General features: G+C 52.0%; 3 protein-coding genes across 12 annotated transcripts in view; 2 read left to right on the top strand and 1 right to left on the bottom strand.

Annotated features, from left to right (window-relative positions):
- Window positions 1-1,036, top strand: part of LOC106039287 (uncharacterized) — an 88,795-nt gene extending 87,759 nt beyond the window's left edge. The window contains exons 131-132 of the mRNA XM_067002528.1: window positions 310-415; window positions 750-1,036. Of these exons, the coding sequence (XP_066858629.1) occupies window positions 310-415; window positions 750-906 (263 nt within the window). The 3' untranslated portion in view covers window positions 907-1,036. The remainder of the gene's footprint in view (window positions 1-309; window positions 416-749) is intronic.
- Window positions 1,037-3,164: 2,128 nt separating this feature from the next.
- On the top strand, window positions 3,165-10,924 carry PLAAT1 (phospholipase A and acyltransferase 1). Of its 3 annotated transcripts, none has more exons than XM_067002779.1 (4): window positions 3,165-3,422; window positions 3,824-4,045; window positions 4,582-4,850; window positions 10,510-10,924. In XM_067002779.1, the coding sequence occupies exons 2-4, from the start codon at window positions 3,907-3,909 to the stop codon at window positions 10,570-10,572; spliced, it is 471 nt and encodes a 156-aa protein (XP_066858880.1). In that variant the 5' UTR covers window positions 3,165-3,422; window positions 3,824-3,906; the 3' UTR covers window positions 10,573-10,924. The 3 variants fall into 3 exon arrangements, with proteins under 3 accessions (XP_066858880.1, XP_047932649.2, XP_047932651.1); XM_048076692.2 differs by lacking the exon at window positions 10,510-10,924 and adding an exon at window positions 5,204-6,705 and having other exon boundaries at window positions 3,166-3,422; window positions 4,582-4,830; XM_048076694.2 differs by lacking the exon at window positions 10,510-10,924 and adding an exon at window positions 5,204-6,705 and having other exon boundaries at window positions 3,180-3,422.
- The window catches only part of ATP13A5 (ATPase 13A5), a 31,586-nt gene continuing 25,362 nt past the window's right edge, over window positions 6,696-12,919 (bottom strand). For 2 of the 8 annotated variants that reach the window (XM_067002776.1, XM_067002778.1), the window contains 2 exons: window positions 12,387-12,459; window positions 11,651-11,790 (listed from right to left, as the gene is read on the bottom strand). In XM_067002776.1, the coding sequence (XP_066858877.1) occupies window positions 12,426-12,459 (34 nt within the window). In that variant the 3' untranslated portion in view covers window positions 11,651-11,790; window positions 12,387-12,425. Of the gene's footprint in view, window positions 7,784-8,451; window positions 8,533-9,336; window positions 9,426-10,917; window positions 11,106-11,615; window positions 11,791-12,386; window positions 12,460-12,919 lie in introns of those variants that run through there. The other 6 variants (XM_048076672.2, XR_007168345.2, XM_067002774.1 and 3 more) reach the window with 6 other exon arrangements.

The following is a 12,919-nucleotide window of genomic DNA, read 5'->3' as shown; positions in this document are numbered from 1 at the left end:
CATGTTAGGCGTTGTACCACTAACTAGGTGGTCATGTCTGTACTGGTGAATCCAAGCAGAAAGAAGGGGGTGAGACCCCTCAGCAAAGAGATGCAAGAAGGGATGACAGCAGGGATGACCATACAGGGCCTGGGTTTGACACCACTCCCGACAGCCACGTTAGTCAGAGAACACAGTATAAACCAAGCAGATAGGCATGTCTGCTTGCTGCCCAGATTCCATAGCGAGCAGCTTTACAGTTGGGATTGAGAAAAATCTTCCATTCACAGCACTCTTAGCTTACATTAACAGGGCTCATTTCTTCTTCAGATCTAACAGGGACTTCTGAGAATCATACAGTTGCCATTGCTGTTGGAGTTTCGGCAGGTGTGATTGTTGTCCTCATTCTCATCTCCACCGCAGTGTACCTGCACAGGTAAGCCTTTTCCCATATTTGCTACATTCAGCACAGTCAAAATGCAAACTCCTTTTAGCACCTGTAAACTCTCAAAATTCCCCCTAGTCCCATACTTTCAGGACCAGAAAGGAAGTACAGCATTCAGGATCTCATACGAGGAATGTGAGGGAAAACAGCCTTTTCTACAGCGATGAACATATGCTCTTCCTATTGCATAAGGCATATGAACCATTATCACAAAACTTAGGTTTCTCCAAAATCTGACATTATACATGCTCACACCACTGTTTAACCTCCCACTACAGATAAGAATAGAAATTAAAGACGGTTGTTGCTATTTGTTTTTGTGCAGAAGGAAGAGAAAGATGTGTACGGTTGCCAAAGCAGGGGATTCATCTTCCAACCAGTCCAGGGATACATCGGATGACAACGTATATGAACAAGATTATGGCTGCATAGTGAACACTGCATTTGATCAAGATGAATCTGCACACGATACATACCTATAGTTAGCATATTTTTTAATTTTTAATTTTTTAATTTTTTTAATTTCTTTGTATTACTTTCTGTTCTTGTATCTTAATAGTGTATCTAATACTTTGAGAAGAAACAATAATAAATATTATTGCATTTGCTGAAGATCTTAGAAATTTTGTCTACATTATCTCTCAGATTTCATGTGTTAGACCCGAACTGAAATAAGTCTTAATGCACATTACCGCTGTGTTATCCTCAGAAGCCATTTGAATAACACTAAGTCCAGATAGAATTCAGCAGCACAAGTGAGCTGCACACTATCACATACATGCCTCTGATAGATGCACAAACTATGGACTGATGAGGTCAGAATTAATTATAGCATCCCAGGCAGGTCTTCTTGAAATTATTTTACCCAAAATCTTCAATGGGAGGGGATTGGTTGATTGAGCCGGACACAGTTCTTGCTCTTCTTCTGACAAGGCATGGTTGACTGGGGAGAGAAATATTTAAGACACCGAGGTTATCTGGTGACAGATGACCCCCCCCCCCCCCCCCCCCCCCCCCCCCCCCCATTCTCCCCACTGGGAGTGCCACTCTGAAAGAAGCAGTTGTTTGAATGACAGCTGCCTCCTTGCTGTCAGGACAGAGCGGATGAGAGCAAGGATTGTCATCAGCCCCTCTCTGTGGATGCTAACGGTAAGCAAGAGCATAACTTAACAAAAACTCTCTGAATAAACAGATCCTGTCATAAATTCTCCTTGGGGTCTTAGCAAATTCTGAAGCTGCCACATTGAATGTGGTTAGAGATTTGCATCAGCTCAGTCCTGGATCATGCTAAGGACTCCCCAGTAGCAAGTTGTTTGCAGCAAGGCCTAACAACATTGTACTGGTATTGGATAGAGGTAATTTTCATCCAAGAAGCTCCTATGGTGCTATGTTTTAGAGTTGGGGGAGGAAAGTGTTGATAACACACCAAGGTTTTAGTCATTCCTCTGCAGTGCTTACACAGAGCCAAGGTCTTCTCTGTTTCTCACACTGCCCCACCAGCAAGTACCAGAAGCAGGGAAACCATACAGGCAGGACAGCTGACCCCAATGACCATAGGGATATCCCATACTGTCTGATGTCATTCTCAGCAATAAAAGCTGGGGTAAAGGAGGAGGAAGAAGGAGGGACAGTGCGGGCTTCCTGTTATTTCTGACACAATGCTGGTTCTTTTTGATTTGCCCCTTCTTTCTCTGCCTACTATATCCAGAATCTCATGCGTGCTGTCAGCCAGAAGAGTATTTGTAATGTCCATGGACAGTCAGGTGGATAAAAGGCCATTCAAGAACATGCCAGCAGTCCATACATGCACAACCCAGCTATTGAGGAACAGATGTGAATGGAAAGGGGCTTTCAGTCTCATTACATAATGAAAACAAGTTAGTGCGAGGGACCTACCTGTGCACAAATGAGCTATCAACCTTATGCTGCAGTTTCACCACATTCATAAAGGCATCTTTCCTGCCTGTTCAGCAGCAGCTTCCTATTGCTCTCCCATACTTGCTAACAGTGCAATTCTGTGAATGCTGAGCAGTGCTGACCACGCTCACCTCCTGTTGTAGCTGGCAGGAGCACAGCACAATCCATACCCTAGAGGATCACAGCCCTAACTCTCCAATGCAACATGGCTCATCTGTGCCCAGACAGAGTAGATTTCTGGGTTTCCATGGATCCGCTTTGCTATTTCAATACCATAGGAATCACCTTGGTTTTCCACTGCAGGGCCCTGTAAACACTTCAGATTTGAAATGAGGTAAGAGAGAAAGCAGAACTGCAACCCAGTGCTCCACTGACTCAACAACTTCATGTCGATAGAAGCCAGAAAAACGACAAATGTGACGCTGCTCTGATCCTGTAAATCAACCAGCTCTCTCGCCTGACTTTCAAAATGCTGGGCTTTAAATACACCGCTTAGTTCAACTTATCCAGAGCATGCTTTTGTTGGTAGTGAACCCTCCTTTTTAGCAAACTGTGGCGGCCGTAGCCAAGGGGACAGCCACATCTGCTCAGACTCACCCACTCCTCATCTCAGAGGACTCTTTGCTGGACACAGTGCACCGTGAGACTCCTTCTGTGTCCGGAGAGAAATCCCTGGGCCACAATACGAGAGACACATCGAAAGCTATCCTACATATCTCTTTGCCCTAAAACGGCAATTGGAATTGACTTTGAGCTCCACCTCCCTCACTTCTCTTTACCAGCACAGTGAAACAGCAGCTCTGCATCGCCTGCCCCTCTCCAGAGGTCTCGGGGTGGGAAGGATGCCCACCTACCCCTCCTCCAGGAGCAGCCCTGCGGGGGGACCGGCCCGGGGGCTTTGCGGGCGGGCAGCTCCCCGGGGACAAGCACGGGGATGGTGCCAGCGCCGCCTGCTCGGAGCCGGCCCGGCTGCTGGTTATTTATAGCGGCCGGGAGGAGCCAGGGAACGGGGCCGGCCTCCGCCGCCAGCCTCGCCCCGGGCCGCAGCCTGGGCACGGCGGCAGCAGGACGGGAGCTGGGGGTGAGCGCGGAGCCGGGAGAGCTCGGGGGGGGGTGGAAGATGGAGATGGGGCTGCCGGCAGGATGCGGCCCCTCGGGGAGATGCAGCCCCCCCGGGGTGCCGCAGGGCAGCGGGAGAGCTGCAACCGCAGCCCCCCCGGGGGCTGCCACCCTCCAGCGGAGCCGGCCCCATGGGGCTGTTTTTGGGAGAGCTTCCGAAGGGCTTGGGGGTGGCGGGGGGAGCAGCTCGGCGCCCTTATCCCGGGAGAGGGCCGTGCGGCGGGTGCTGAGAGCTGGCCACAGCCCGCGGTGGCTTCACCCTTTGCCCGCATGGCGTTGCAGGACGGGGTGGATTTCATTTCATGCCCTGTGCCAGCACGCATGTGCCTTGCCCTAATGATCTCCTGCCCTGCCGCTCCCCAGCAGATGCCCTCTGCACGCCCCAGACATCCGCAACGCGTCTCGCGTTGAGCCAGAGCGGCACGTGGTGACCCGGCACGGTGAAGATGGCAGCCCCCGAGAGGTTCAGTGCTGCCCACCCTGGTGACCCCCAGCCCGGGGACCTGATTGAGATCTTCCGGCCGGCTTACCAGCACTGGGCCCTCTACCTGGGGGACGGGTACATCATCAACGTGACGCCCGTCGGTAAGGCTGGCGCAGCCCAGCGGGGTGCAGTTTTGGGGTGACTGGGGCCCTGCCTCCCTCCCGGCACAGGTGGTTGGCCCCACATGGCCTCAGCTCTCCTGGCAGCTCCGTGGTGGAAGTGGGGAAGAGAGCAAGGAAGGGGCAGGGGGTGCAGATATGGCTGTGTTGCCCTGGGCCCATCTTTTAACCCCTGGTGACTTTAAATCCCATGCGGTGAAGCAGGGATGGGCCGGGTCTCCAGACCTTCTCTACCACTTGGGAACATGCTCAGCACCAGCCTGTGTGAGGGGCTTGGGCACTAGGGGAGGCTTGTGGCTCAGGGTGGGGGAATTGCAGCCTGAAAGGCTGTGTGGGCCGCCCCCCAGGTCCTTTTGGGTTTTTGCTGTCACCTTCACTGCTCCTGGAGATACACATGTACTCAGGGGCCCTGAGCAAATGCTACAGATGGCAAAAAAAAAAAAAAAAAAAACTCATTTAGAGTCTCAGGGGGGGCTGTATGGGGCTGGCCTGGCTCACCCTGTGCCTGCCTCCCCCAGATGAGGGGCCCCCGGCCACGCTGGGCAGCGCCAAGTCAGTGTTCAGCCGAAAGGCCCGGGTGAGGATGCAGCTCCTGAAGGACGTGGTGGGAAATGACACTTACCAGATCAACAACAAGTACGACGGCACCTACGCTCCCCTTCCTGTGGAGGAGATCATCCGGCAGGCTGAGTACCTCATCAACCAGGAGGTGTCCTACGACCTGCTGGGCAACAACTGCGAGCACTTCGTGACGCTGCTGCGCTACGGTGAGGGGGTCTCTGAGCAGGTAGGTGACGTGGGGTAGCCTCCTTGCAGAGTCTGCACAGAAATTCCTGCAGCACAGCCCCCAGACTGCATGGGGACAGCAAAGCCCCAGGGCAGGGCCCAAACCATCACAGCCTCACCACAGCCCCTGGGCCAGGTGATTTGCTATGGTCTGTGTGCAGCCTGGCAGTGGCCCTCTTGCTCAGCCCAAAGGTAAGGGCATGGGGAACACCCCTGTCCCCTTCTACTTATAGGGCAATTGTCTCTTGCATTCACTTCATTGCCTTGATTAGCTCTGCCTGCTCTTCATTAGCGTGCCTGGAGGAGAAAATGCTCATCACGTTGCCAGCCTGTGTTTTGCTTCCCCCTTTGCAGGCCAACCGAGCAATCAGTGCCATCGGGTTTGTAACCGCTGCCGCCGGTGCCTTCTCCCTGCTGGGCTTGTTACGGAGCCGATCCAGAGAGAGGCAGTACTGAGGGGCTGCCGGCAGGACACGGGACATGTGGTGGCCGTGGCCACCACCGAGACTCACTAACTGACTGCGTGACCCTTGCTGAGGGCAGCGCTAGCCTGTTTGCCACAGCTGCTTTCATGACGCTGCCTGCGATGACTTTTGTGCTGGTCTGGGAGCACTTGCAAGCAAATTCTCCATCCTCACAGCCCAGGGCTCTGCTGAGGGCTGGTACGGACTTCCAGCACACACGTTTCTACAGCCTGGATCCTCTGGGCCTTCTGTGAATAACCTTTCTTAACCTGTGTGAAGAAACATTTTTACTTTTTTAAACATTTTTTTTCTTAAACAGAAGCAATGCAAAACTATTGCTGACGGCTGTTGTGTGCCTTCCGAGGGCCCATCCTGGTGGAACCCCGCTGCTGAGCCAGCGGGAGAGGCACATCCCATGTCTCAGAGCTTGCGCTGCGGTTCCCAAGCTCTGAGCCCCTCATGCGAGGTCTGGAGGTGTGGGGGGAGCAGGGCCTACAAGCTGCCTCCCTCAGTGTTTAAAATGGGTGCTCTGGTTTGGGTGTGATGGTGCCTGGCTCTGTTTTCTCCTGCCTGTGAAACTGTCCTTTTGCCTGGTCTCCCTGACTCCCTTTGGGATCCAGAGGCTCCTGGTTTGGGCGGTCTGACAAAATCCCCGGGCAGCTTTTCCTCTGGCAGCTGTTTGCCCACACTGGCACCGCTGTGCCACTGAAGTTTCAGTCTCCATCTGTGCAGGAGTTGTTGACATAGGACGTGACCAAGCTTACTCCTTGGTCTGCCAAAAGGCTGAGGTTCAAAGAAAGGGCACCGTGGACTGCAGGGGCAGCTGGGAGCCTGCCTTTGGCTCTGCCATGACAAGACACGGAGTCCAACCAGCGCGTTGCTCCAGCAGGAGGAAGAGCCTCCCCCAGCCAGCAGGATGGCAAAGCCAGTGTCCCTGCACGCCTGCAGAGTGAGCTGTGCATCCCCAAACCTACAGAGCCCCACCATCTGCCAGGCACAGTGTCAATGTGTGGCTGCTTAGGAAAAGTGTGGTTTATTGTTCTTTATGGAGAATGTTTGGCTTGCACGTTTGGAACTGTGCTATTTGCGGGTTGCATACTGAAAAAAAAAAAAAAAGGAAATCCTGTGTTGCCTTCACCACATGCAACTGCCTGGACTGTTATAAGAGATGGGAGCAAAAGCTGTCTGTAAGCAGCTTGCTATTTTTGTCTGCTCTTAACATGTATATAACTGGATCAGAAGCTTTTTTTAAACAGCAGTTGTTTCAATGTTTGAAATAACAAGGCCAAGCCTTCTGGTCGTATTTTGTAGTGCTCTCTATTGTTGCAATTAAATAAGATTCTTTTTAATATGGGAAAATGTATTATAATAAAACTGAACCTGGACATCCTATTTTGGGTCCTGTAAATGTAGCCAGAAGTTCTTTTGAGGCTGAACAAGGTGAGGATAACAGAGCAAGCACAGCTGGGCTCGGCTTCCTGTACCGTGCAGCAGCGAGCACCAGCGCACATTAGTGGCTGCCTCTTGGCATGACCTGGTGAAAGCAGGCAGCTGTGGCTTAGCCCTGCTTTCTGCCCGGTGTGCCCTGAAAGTGGCGGTGCCATGTGGCACCAAACGGAGGCCAGAAGCTGGCTGTGACAGGGCGCCAAGTGTGGGCAGGGGGGCAGCTTTTCCTTCCTCCCCCTTCAGCAGGGCATCTCCCTGCCCAGCCCCAGCTTGCTGCAATGCTCGAGCTTAAACCTTCCCGGCACTCAGCACGTTATATCTGGAGAGGGAGGGTTAGGTCAGGACAGCGTGTGCACCCTCTCACAGCTGTAACTTGCTCTGGAGTGGAAGAAAACCAGAATTACATCATACGTGGAATTTTCTTGTAGTGCTTGGAAGCTGCGGAGTTTAATTTATAGCAGGATTTTGCAATTGCACATGTGCTCCTCGTTACGGTCAAGGTTAGGTCACTAATGGGGCCATCTAGCTCAGGGGGTGCATTGACAGGGTCTGGTGGAACAGCAGCCGCAGCCACCGCTTCACTGTGCTCAGTATTGCCGGGCCTTTGTAGGAGGTGCTGGCAAGGCTGGAGAGCTGCTGTTGCCATGGAGTAGAGTCAGAGCTGTTATTTTACCAGCAAGTGAGAGAATAATCCTCGCCCTTGTTCCAGGGCACAGCCAGCCTGCCTCTGAATGGAGGGGTTGTTCAGGGAGTTCAGAAATCTGAGTGATGCAAGTACAAGCTGGTCAGTGCAGGCACGGCAGCCCCGTGCCTAGCTGCAGGCTCTCCCCTAGCCCCCATGCTCGTAGCTGGGGTTAACGTAAACCTCAGCCATGCGTTTGGCTGCAAAGTCCTTTGTGTTTACTGGAGGCCAGTTTGGATCCCTCTGCAGCATCCTCTGCCATTTTCGGTACTGGCTCTTCGACTGGTACCCAAAGCAGGCTTTAATCAGCATCCAGAGGTGCTTGTTCTGCAGAAGAACATCCTGTGGAGTGAGATGGCACAGCATTAGTGGAGAGGGACCAAAGCCAGCTCCCGTGCCATGTGCCAGCTCCATTATATCAGGAGAACACCAATCTCAGGCTGTTCTGCTGAAGGGGATAACCAAGGGACAAGTTTATATTTCCTCCTGGGGCTGTGGGACACCTGGGAACGTGCTGCCCTGCAGGGGACAAGACCTGGCATTGGACACAACCCACCACTCCCACCTGGGATGGCCCAGCCAGCCCTGACCCACAACATGCCACTTTGTGAGCCCCTGGACCTGCTTTAGGGCTTAGCCATTGCTGCACAAGCTGGTGCAGCTTCTGGCCTGGCTGCTTGCAGGGTAAGAGGGAAATGGTTTTAAAATCAGGGCCAAACGCCAGACCCATGCTGCTCCCTCCTGGGCAGCTGTACGGCATTGCTCACTCTATAAAGGCTTAAGGGATGGGGTCTAAATTTTCTCTGGAGATGTATCAAGTGTATTTGATCAACATACAGTGAGTCGAGTCTTGAGGAAGAAAAAGAGAGAAGAAGGAAAAAAAAAAAAGACCCTGAGGATTTGTGCTTCTGCAGGAGGAGAGCATGGCTGCAAATGGGGGAAGAAAGTCCCAAATGGATGCTGCTCCTGCTGCTCACACAGGGGAGCAGTCGGTAAACAAATGCACTCACCTCTGTAAAAAAAGATACACAGAAGGTGGCCAGGAGCATCAGTAAGACATAAACTCTCCAGATCACAGGAGTGCACAGAAACTGTTGGAAAAGACAGGAGCAGCAATTAGGTTTGAATGCCTTGCCAAGATTTGCATCTGTTCCTAATGATTTGAGGGGCTGACTAACATGTTCCCGATGGCATGCATGGAGGAAGCAGTAGGCAGCAACAATAATTCCTTGTCACAGAGATCTTGGAGGGTCTGATGCCAGCTTCCCCCTGGCACATAGCTCCTTGACATCTCCACTACTGACACTGCTGCTGAAACCAGCAGATTGGGTGCGCAGGGCAGGATTTGGTGCCCAAATATTCTGGGGAGCCACAGCCGATGTGCAATGTGTGCATGTCCACACTAACGGCAGATCTCTGCCTGCCTCCATCCGCTGTCAGACAGCTGGGTTCCCGTTATTGGGGCGGCACAGCTGGTGGCAGCCACCTGTCCTGTGCCCTGGCCAGGCAGAGGCAGGCACAGCCCCACGGGAGCTCACCCTGCTCCAGGAGGGGTGGCAGCAGCAGCCATCCCTGCGTGCTTGCTGCTCCAGCCAGCAAACCTCCAACGTGCAAACCCACACTCCGTGCCGTTGTGCTTTTCTGTTAGGAAGAACAGCTCAGCATGATATAAAGCGCTTTTTCTTCTTCTCCCCATCACCACCCTGTCTGCAGCAGGGAGGAGGATTGCCTCGTTAATCAAGCCCTTGTTGGAGGGATGTTCCAGAAGTCTGAAAGGGCTGCCCAGTCAGCATCAAATCAGCAAATTCACTTCCAAGATGACTGTAGCTGTGGCTTGTGCTCTATTTGTCTATGTAAAGGGCAAGCAAAAAAATGCATGTTTTGTTTGGGCTTACCTGCATGCCACGGTACACGGCATCAAAGTCGGCAAAAAAGAGGAAGAGGCAGACTGCAAGCTGGAGGGCCAGGAGGACAGAAAACACGTCTGGGGAAACAAGAGCATTGGTGGGCCAGGGAAAGGTCGGTTTTGATGACCAGACTCTGCAAATAGGTTGATGGGAGCCCCAAATACCAATACTGTAAAACTGCCAGCCTATAATTTTTTAATTTTTCTATTTTTGTTATTGTTGTGGGCTTTTTTTTATGTGCCTAGAAGAGCTGTGGAATTAAAACCTAGAGGAGCTACTACTCCCCAGCAGCCTGTTGCAAAGCTCACCACCTGCACTGTTTTTCTTGCACAAGTGATTTGGCACTTTCAGATTCCTAAACAAGCACAGGGATCTGCCTCAAAAGGGCTCTGCTGTGAGCCGCCCCAGCATCCTTCCCCTGTGCTCCCTGCTCCACCTGCTCAGCTGAGATCTGGACAGCAGGCAGCGGAGAAGGCAGCTTGCTCTTGTGGCTGGGTGCTGTGCGACTGACAAGCCTGGAGGTGGACAATGCTTGTGTCTTGCATGGGGAGAGCTTGTCTGGATTTGCATCCTTTTCCAAAGGAGCAGGAGGCCATAAAGTAATGGCAAATGGCTCAGGGGTCCAGAGGTGCCAAAATCTTGGCAATTAGCAGGACCTGAGCACATAAAACTAGCTGGCAAATTGGGTCAACAGCTTCCTGCAACCTTCCTCACTACCAGGGTGGAGAGGTGACAGGGCTGAGTGGGTGGCAAAAAGAAGGGAATTGCTCTTTGCTTCCTCCTAGTGATTGTTCCTGAACAGGGATGAAGCACAGAGGTGTGAGCAGATTCCTCAGCTGAGAGTCCTCTCTGCCCCAGGCTGGCTGCTTGAAGGGCAGCTTCTTCTGGCCTTACCTCTCTTCTGCGGGTGATCAGGGCTCAGCAAAATGGGTTTGGGACCTGCCTTTTGACAAAATACCTAATGAAATCAGCTCTGCTGAGGTTAAGCAAAATCCTGTCCTCTCATCCATGAGTAAAAAGCTGCAATTGCAAAAGAGCTATCAGTCAGCTGGAGCCTGGTAGGGGTAAATCATGTCTGCAAAACTCAAACAGAAAATGAAAGGTTTCTGCGAGAGGATTTTAACAGTGATATTATCACAAGCTTTTCTTTCTCATCTCTAGGAATGGAAGTCAGGCAAGGTAAGACCACATCTCAGAGGAGCTCTTTTTGATGTGGGATTTTAAAACAAATACATCTGATCCTTATATGCTATCTGTGTTCTCAGTAATACACAGTTCTGCACTAAACCCAGTACATCATCTTCTGGAAAGCACATACTTTCCAAGATGCAGTCTCCTTTTTCAGCTCTGCTGCTTCTTTTCTCAAGGAGGAAGCTAACACATGCAGTGCTCAGTGTGTTTTTTAGAGACGGGGAAGTAGGAGCTCGGATACACAACAGTTATATTGCATGCCAGTCACCGGCATGGGTACAAAAAAAGCCATGGCATCCCTTCCCTGGCAGCCTCTCCTGCCATGGTTATTTTGGGGCAGGGAGCCTGCAAAGCACACATAACTCCAGCTCTACTCACAGTTGGTGTAGATGGGCTTCCGGAAGGGCTTTCCCTTGGAAAAGACAAAGGCCACAATGATGCAGTTGATAGTGGTCAATGGCCACAGTGTCGTGTCTTCGTAACTGAGGACAGTGCTCTGGGCACTGCTGGTACCATTCCCCTTGGGGCTGGTGGCGAGCACGCTCTGGTTCCCCAGAGAGCAATGTCTGTAAGGTAACGCTCAGCATTTTGTCCCTGCTTTCTCCTGCGAGAGTGAGCAGCAACAGCAATTCCCTCCTCTCTCCTACCCAGCCTACCGTAACAGCCAGATATCACCCACAGGAATGAAAAACATATTTAAAAAACGAACAAACAAAATCACAAAAAACAACTTAATCCCTGCCCCGCGCCAAAATCTCGTCTCCCAGGCGAGCAGTGAGAGCAGTGCTCAGGACACAGAGATGAGGAAGCATGCCCCAGTAGCCCGCGCACCATGCTGGCACACCATGCTCCCAAACCTGCAACCATTTTAAAGCCAAGCCGGGATCAAGAAAACCCCAGCCTCCGGGCTGTGTTTGGGTTTGTGGTTTTTGTTTGTTTGTTTGTTTTTTCCAGCAGAGCTTTGCAGCCAGGGGAGGGCTGCAGAGGGGAGCAGCGAGCCGCCATGTGCCCGAGGCTGGGCTGGCCCCACAACGAGAGCTGCGGGCTGGGTGTCCCGGGCGAGGAGAGCGACTCACCTCCGGCTGGCCAGCGCTACATACCAGGGCTGCTGCTTCACCAGAAGGAAGCCACAGGTCTGCATGGTTACAGTGAAGCACACGTTGAGGACAACAGAGAGCAGCAAGGGAGGAGAGATGAGCTGGCCAGGGGGGCGGTAGGGTGCCAGCTTTGGATAAGCTTCGGTCAAGCTCACTGGAGAGAAACCAGTGGTGTTTGTGGTCAGTGGCAGTGCAGCCCACCAGCAGCCCTCTGCACTCACTGGGCAAACAGAGCCATGTGCAGATCCCCCATCCCAACATCAAGGGTGAGAAATGCATGCCTGGGTCTAACGAGCAGGCAAGAAAGGGCTTTATGTCCACTGTTTTCCATCTGAACCCTCTCTCAATCCCCACCCCAGGGAAACACTCAGGGAAGATGGAGAACATCACCCCCACTTGCAGGCGGGGATTCCCATGGGAGCCCAAGAGCCATACTGGATCTCATGCTGGGACCATGCTGGAGCTGGAGTTACACTGAGCCCCGCTAGAAGCCACCAGAGCAACCTCTGCTCTTCGCATCGAGTCTCGCATCCGAACCCTATCAACTCTGTAGATTCCTGTAGCTGTGTTTGCAAAGGACTATGAGCCAAATGACACGCTCTGTGCCCAAGGGATTGCTCTACCACCGATGGTTATGGTGTTATTGACAGCAGAACTTGGCTTCTCGTTTTAATTTTTGTAGGAAAAAGAAGTTGACTATTTATACTCAGGCTCTCCAACAGACACAGCGGGCTTCCCCATGCTGCTTACTTGTTAGGCAAACCAGAAGGGTAATGACAACGTCTTGTATCAAATACTGGTGATTCCCAAAGATTTGCAGCTGCTGGAACAAAAACACAGAAGAGCCCACCTGATTACCAATGTCAATTTTGAGGACACCAACTGTAGCACCAAATGCCACTTCAGAGCAGCAGCATGCCAGCAACAGCATCCTCACCGCCCTGATGCAACCTTTGAGCACGAGCAAGCCCTTGCAGGTGACCCAGTGGGATGTGAATATTTTTCCACCCTTCTTCCAGCAGACAGCAGTACCTATGGACCACCCAGACCAGGTCACACAGCCCCAACCTGCAGTAACTGCAAGCACAGCCAGAGCTTCACGTTGTGCCAGGCTTGAAACATCTTTGGGTAGGCGAGACATGGACACAGTTGGTACAACCAAACTAGTGGCTGTGGAAGCAGGGTTATTTCATCATTCGTTTCAACTGTTCTGATATTAACTGAAATACTTCATGTAGTAAATTATTATTCAATTATCCAGCTTTTCACATCTTCAAAACTTT

This window comes from Anser cygnoides, chromosome 9 (assembly GCF_040182565.1).
Source record: "Anser cygnoides isolate HZ-2024a breed goose chromosome 9, Taihu_goose_T2T_genome, whole genome shotgun sequence".
NCBI classification, from domain to species: Eukaryota; Metazoa; Chordata; class Aves; order Anseriformes; family Anatidae; genus Anser; species Anser cygnoides.
This window is presented reverse-complemented; position numbering and strand designations above follow the sequence as displayed.

Coding starts and splice junctions, on each gene's coding strand:
- PLAAT1 (XM_048076692.2), top strand. CDS start 3,907: ATGGCAGCCCCCGAGAGGTTCAGTGCTGCCCACCCTGGTGACCCCCAG. Junction 4,046..4,581: donor CATCAACGTGACGCCCGTCG/GTAAGGCTGGCG, acceptor TGCCTCCCCCAG/ATGAGGGGCCCCCGGCCACG. Junction 4,831..5,203: donor CGTGACGCTGCTGCGCTACG/GTGAGGGGGTCT, acceptor CCCCCTTTGCAG/GCCAACCGAGCAATCAGTGC.